This window comes from Clarias gariepinus, chromosome 12 (genome assembly GCF_024256425.1).
Source record: "Clarias gariepinus isolate MV-2021 ecotype Netherlands chromosome 12, CGAR_prim_01v2, whole genome shotgun sequence".
Lineage (NCBI taxonomy): Eukaryota > Metazoa > Chordata > Actinopteri > Siluriformes > Clariidae > Clarias > Clarias gariepinus.
Window position 1 is genome coordinate 14,527,638 of NC_071111.1, and position 7,048 is coordinate 14,534,685.

Consider the following 7,048-nt stretch of genomic DNA (forward strand, 5'->3'; position numbering starts at 1 on the left):
TCTTGCGAGAACTATTACAGAAAGGCTGACTTTGACCTAAATTCCCCAGTATTGTAGAATGTAGAAAATAAAATCACTAAACAAAAACAAAGAAATTTGCATGTGGTCCCAAACTTTTGTGCGGTAGTGTACATGATAAATATTCTTTCACGGTTTTATATTGTAACAAAGTATCAGAGGCCTCAGTTTAGGTTTTGATCAATTGAAATTCGAGCCCCTGGCAGGCAGCAATTATGGTTGTGAATAAATATTTTGGGGGACAGCAAATACCATCGTTTATTTGATACTTTTATTTGCATTTGTTGCTTTAATGCAATCAGAATATGAAATATTTTTGGGAGATGTCTTGCTCCCCTGTCACATGTTGATTAACTACCAACACAATGCTGTGCTCTTGTATAGCAAATATATATATTCTTTCACTTGCTAGAGTTAACATAAAAGTTGGTCAACAGTGGTCTGAATTTGAATCCTGGAAGAGGTCGCTATAGATTGGGAATATACAATACCTGCATAAATATTCACCCCCTTCAAGACAAAGTTGCTTATCAGATAAATGCAAAGCTCATTATAACCGCTTCTAGAGTTTCAGTCCACACAATGTGATGGTCAAACCTAAATCATCCCAGCAGAAGTCTGTCCCAAACTTTTGGGATGCTCTTTTATCTTCATGATGCAGTTCGATTATTTTCATTTTTTTTTTTTTTTTTTACACAAACTCTGCAGCTTTCCACAGTCAGGTGTATTTATGCTGATAACATGCAACAGTCACATGAGGATTATACGTCTGTGTCATACAATGCTATTTAGGTCCTTCTCAGTTGCATTACAAAATGTGGGTCATTGAAAGTGAGTGTATATGTAATTATCCATCCCTCCTCAGAGTTTATTGAAAATTTTTTAATTATCATTTGTTATCTGATTGTTTACAATCTTGACATTTGTTTGTGTGTGTGTGTGCAGCACCCTGTGCCTCCCTTTACACCATCGCCCACAGAGTGCCCACATGCAGGACTCGTACCCCACTCCCCAGTGCTCTCCGGCAGCTACAGCAGCGGCATCTCCTCTCTTAGCCGCTGCAGTGTTTCTGAAGCCTCGGGCACGGAAGTCACACCCTCCACCGACCACGCCCTCCCCACCTCCACTTCTAGTGGCTCAGATGAGTTTTTTCGCAGAGAAAACAAGACTCCACCCCCTTACAGCAGCAACCCACGCCGACCGGTGCCCCTTCCTCACGGCCTTTCCATTCCCACGAGTGCTGATGCTCCGCCCGTCCCACCGAAACCCCACCAGCTTCGCAGCGTTAAGCCGGTAGAGCCGCTGCCGAGACCCCGTCCTCTTCCCAGGAAAGTCTCTCAGCTTTAATGCTGCTGGAAATTTATTTATATATATATACATACATACATACATACATACATACATACATACATACATACATACATACATACATATACACATACACATACATACATACCTACATATACACACACACACCATGCACCACCAATTGCACTTTCTCTCTTTGGGTTGATAAACCCAAAACTTTCAATTTACATAACAGACAGACTGGGCATGTAGGATATATGGCAGGGATCTTACCGCTAATTCCTGCACTTTTCAGCAATCACAGATCAAGATGCTCTTGCTCTGAGTACCAGGGCATTTTTACAGTACATTGTGTAAATACTGATATGAAACGTATGTTTTGCCTTAAGTATTGGAAATAGAATATTTTACCATTTGGTAATGCACGTTTCCAAGTACATTTTAAGTACATTCTCCTTTTTTAAATGGCTCAGAGGTGCTAATGGCCTCCATTCAGCTTTTCGTGTAGGCACTAGACAATATCCATGGCTTTGTTAATGCACACTGGGACTCAAAAGAGGCTGCTTTTCCAGGTGACCAGTTCACCAGGCTCTTTTATCCATGTGCAGGATCATATTTTAGGTCATGGTAGATTTGTAGATTTGAGCAAATGTGTAGATGGAACAGTAATTAGTTTATACAAAACATTCATCTATTACCTACTTTTTAGGAGGTGGTTTATGGTTTACATGATTTGGTCAGCACTGACACTTCAGAACTAAAGCCTAAGCACACACTTTGAATGCTTGAGGTAGTATACCAGGTATTGTGCCAAAGGAACGGGGGAAACTGTTCATGCAGAGGCAGTCATGCTGTACTGTATGTGCAGTCTCTAGTTCAAGATTCCAAGAAGTCTCTCCTTTTTTTTTTTTTTTTTTACACTATATAATTTTGTTGTGGATTTAAATTCCTTTAAAAGTTAGTTATTTTAAAGTTAGTTAGTGGTATAACTGGATATGCCATGACGGACTGATATTAACATAACACTGCCTGCGTAAAAGTTAGCAAAAGAGCTGAAGGCAGAAGCATCTGCCCATGGGCACAGCAGGAGACAGTCTAATTGTGGTGCAGTGCATAGTGTTCTTTTTTTTTTTTTTTTTTTTTATTAACATTGAAATATTAAATTTCTCAAGCCTTTACAGAAACAAAGCCTGCCATTCTTCATAGTCACGTTCTACTATGCCAATTACATGTGCTTTTCACAAACTACACCAATTAAAAGTGTTGAAATTTGCCCAAGTTGCCATAACTTACTGAAAAAAGCCAGAAGCAATTTTAGGAATTTGTACATTTGTACAAATTTGTACTAGGTTTCAAACACCAGACTCCCGTGTGGGCTGTGACAATATATTAGATTAATGATTAATTATCACATTATACATCATATATTGTTTTACTATTTCTGCATATACCAAGGTTTCTACCTGTATCTACACAATACACTGTATGCATAATTTTATACAGCCTCATTTAATGATGATTTTATGGCAGAAGTTCTCAGACCAGCCCTCACAGCCAGCCTCCCTGATACTCATTTCAGTTCATCAATTACGTTTAAGGAATAAACCACATAAGGGACAAAATAATAATGGGGTTAATTTTATGGAAAAACAATTTCTCAGTTTGGTGGTGTGAATTGGCTTGATGCAAAATTACTGTTACCAAAATCCCCCCCCCCCCCTCATGAAGTTAATAAAGACCAAAAAAATGCAGCTCGTTAGTAAGGGAAAGCAAAGCCATCCATCCTGAAGACTTTACAGCTAACAAGCACTTGCCTTATAGACAGCTTTACTGCCATTGCTCCAGGAAATTAATCAACACCTTTTTAAACAAAAAGATGTAATAACTTAAGAGCAGTGGCAGGAGTCGGTAACCATTCCATAATCAATCATTAGTTTGAGTAAACCAATCAAAGACAATAACTAATCAGTTTAACCACACAGTACAGTGCTTTTTTGTGGGGGGGGGGGGGGGGGGGGGGGTGCTTTTTTAAGTTTGTCAATTCATTTAAAAAAGATTTTTTGTATACAAGTATATTACCGTGGACTCTTGGTCATTATGGATTTTCCTGCACTGCTCACCGATTGTAAAGCTCGTCACCCAGAACGAAAGTATGATGTAAATATAAGTGTACAAATTCCACAACCCTTGTTTTGTGCAAAAATGCATTCCAAAGGTCAGTTGAGACTTGTGTAACTTCTGCAGTCCCACTGATTTAAAATGAAATGATATCGTAATGATGTAATGGTGTATTTAGTACAAATTTAACTCATCTTACCTGGTTAGACACACTGATAGCTATGGTTATTTAGGTTTATTACATGTGAGTTTCTGCTACATAGCAGTTGCCCAGGGGTGATATATTTAAAATAAATAATGAATAAATGATGTATTTGCAAAATTACCATATTGTATATTGTCACAGCCCTGTTTATAATTGAATCAATATATTACTGTACATTTCATTGGCCTTTGTAATCATTTACAAAGGAACTTTAGTTAACATGCTGATTTGGACATTTATAGCAGTCCTATCAGAGGTGGTTTTTGTGTGCTGCAAATAAACAGAAGCTCAGACATTGATTCCTGAGCATTTAATGGAAAATATTGATCACCTCTTTCAGTGCTACATTGTTCTTTTTGTTTATCTCTGGGAAATTAAACATTGTTCCCGTTGGTTTTTTGTTTGTTTGTTTGTTTGTTTTAAACAATCTTGGATATATTTTTTTTTTGAGAACTTAATCTTCACACGAATCAGTGCTTGAAAAGAATTGTAAATTAAATATTGTTGTTGTAATTATGCCAAATACAATTCCTTCACTATTGTAAATATAATCTTTTTAAAAGAAAATGTAGCTATAACAAATTTACAGCTTTGAATGTTGGAACAAATTATAATTATAAATGTTGAATATTTATGATTTTTTTGGGGAGGGAGAGGGGTTGCAGAACAAATGAGGTTGAGCTTACACATTTACTGTACGTTCTAATGAATTCCTGTGTAATAAAATGTTTTCAACAAGCACATCATTGTGTTATTTTTTTTATTATTTAACAACTGGCATTTGAAACAATCACTCTCTTGTTCCTTTTAATATTCTGCTGCATTTATTACTCTGGATTATGGAACTAAATTCATAACTTTCTTAACTTAAGTCTTTATAATTGACCTGGAATGTGTTTTTATACATTTGGTGAGCTGTTAAAAATTTTGTACTAGAAAAAATATTCTATAACGCTAAAATGTTCTCAGGGAAATATATCTTTGATATACATTTATAAAGCAGGATATCAGTTTGCATTTTTATCAGCCAGTGTGAACACAGGATTTGTTGATGTACTGTAGATAAAAGCAGATAACTGCTAATTAGCCTCTCTCATAGTGTGTGTCATCTATTTCTGTATTATTCGTGCTGTTGTGAGAGCACAGTGAGATTAGCGAGACCTGAATTTGTGCATGTTTTGCTGTCACCACTCTGGTGTTTAGTTTGTTTCAAGCTTTTTCAGGTTAAGTGCACACTTTGCTTAACAGACGCATAATCACAGCTTGTATTTCACTGACTGTCTACGCAGAGTCTGACTACACAGCCCATCATCTGCACTTTGTTAAATTATTCAGTAATCAAACACATGATTATATATGGATTAGTCCTGTATATTTATTAATTAATTAATTATGTGGGAAATAACTTTTCTGTAAGGAAGCCATGTGTAAAATCCATGTGAAATTAAGTTATATTTCAATATGTTTTGTGGTAAAATTGACTTGTAACATAATCATGTCTTGTAAAAGATGCTGCTTAAAAATAAATAAATAAATTGTGCAAGAAATCACACGTGGGAATGAGCACATAGTGAGAAAAATGTGAAATGAAAAACGTGCGAAGAAATCTCATGGAAATAAAGGAATCATACAGTATCTATAAAAAGGCAATTTTAGGAATTATGAAAAAAATCTATATAAAAATCTAACATTTATTTTGGTATAAATTCAATGTGGGAATAATGTGAAAAGTCGACTTGTTAAAAAAGAAAAAAAAAAAGAGCACATGAAAATAAAGGAATTTTTTGGAAATAAGCATATTTTCGTATACATGCTTTACATATCTTGTAAAGCATGTTTATCTAAATAAATCACTAAATAAAAATCAGATGAAGATAGGTAATTATCTAACAATAATAAAAATACAAAATAAGGAATCTTTAAAAAATGACTTTTAAAAAATTAATTCTGTAAAAATTTCATCTTTGAAAAAAAAAAAGAAAAGAAATAATGTGGAAAAAAACAGTTGTTTAAAAAATTCTTTGAAGGCATGGTAATTTAATCATGTTAAATGAATAATCACTTGTGAAATGGAATTAATTGTAAAAAATCTGAAGAAAATCATGAAAATAACTGATTAATATGAACCAAGACAATAAAATAATCATGAAAATGAACGAGGACATCCCAATCCCAAAGTATAATGCATAAATGAACTTAAAATGAGGCGTGAAAGTGTGTGAAAGAATGTGTGAAGTGTCTCAGATCTGATTATAATGTAAAGTTCATGTAACTTCTCTGTAAAGGTGGTTAGCGTAACGTGTCACTCGCTCCTAGATAATAATGAAATCATCATAGAGAAAACTACAGTATATACAGTACCTTGCCTACTGATGCTAAACACCTGAAGAAATGTGTGTGTGCGCGCGTGTGTGTGTGTGTGTGTAGCATAACAGAGAAAGAAGAGCAGACCTTAGTGCTGCAATGCCTTCAGTGGGTTCAGAATAACACGTGGGCTGTGAGAAGCTTGAGGTGTTTTTCTGTTCGTACAAATCCCTGGGGAGGAATGCAGGCTCCTGCCTCTCTGCAGGGAGTCCGATCCATCGATCGAGAAAGCGATTTCAGAGAGAGCTTAGGATAATAGATCTGCTTTTTCATCCTCCTTACTTCCAATATCAGTACTGTTGTACTCAGGCTTAATGGGATTACCCTGTCAGCTTTATCTGTTCAACATCACAAATGTTCCTTGTTTTTGTCTTTAACACATTGTGACCTTGATGGAGGACTTTTGCCAATATCATATTGTTTCTTTTTTTTTTTCTTTTCTACTGAACATCAAACACCAAGAATTCTGAAGACTGAATACTCTTAGCGTTTTGTGTTGGGGGAATTTTAGCCTTTTAACACTGAAGTCAGATGTTGAATTTGTTTCACCTGACAGGCCATGAACAAAAATTTTTTTTTTTTTTTTTTTTTTTTTTAACGCACCATGTTCTTTTAAAAAACGGTCTGAAAAGAAAAGAATCATGGATATTTGATTTGTGTGCATGTATCCTGGGATGCGGGTGAGAATTAATCCCAGAGTGACTCGGAAACCCTCAAAAGCAGCCAAGCAGCACTCACACACAGAAATCACAAAAGAACATAGCTTTCGTGTGTAGTCAGCCAGAACATCTTGCAAATACTGTATTTGAGTTCCACAGCTAGTTGTCATACCCAGGGATACACAGACATGTACAGTACCTGCATAATAAACCTGCAGAAACCTTAAAAAGGCTGATCAAAACATGTTGGCCTGATCGTGTTCGTTTCAATATCAGGTTTTTCATTTGTGGTGTTGTCTTTATATATCATGACAGCTGATTCATTACTTAGTGTACTTCTTGTACTGTATGTCAGTAATGACCAGTGTTGGAGGAC

At 35.7% G+C, this 7,048-nt stretch overlaps 1 protein-coding gene across 2 annotated transcripts in view; it reads left to right on the forward strand.

Moving 5' to 3' along the window:
• The window catches only part of dock4b (dedicator of cytokinesis 4b), a 103,429-nt gene extending 101,999 nt beyond the window's left edge, over positions 1 to 1,430 (forward strand). For both annotated transcript variants that reach the window (XM_053508330.1, XM_053508331.1), the window contains one exon: positions 964 to 1,430. In XM_053508330.1, the coding sequence (XP_053364305.1) occupies positions 964 to 1,365 (402 nt within the window). In that variant the 3' untranslated portion in view covers positions 1,366 to 1,430. The remainder of the gene's footprint in view (positions 1 to 963) is intronic.
• The last annotated feature ends 5,618 nt before the right edge of the window (positions 1,431 to 7,048 follow it).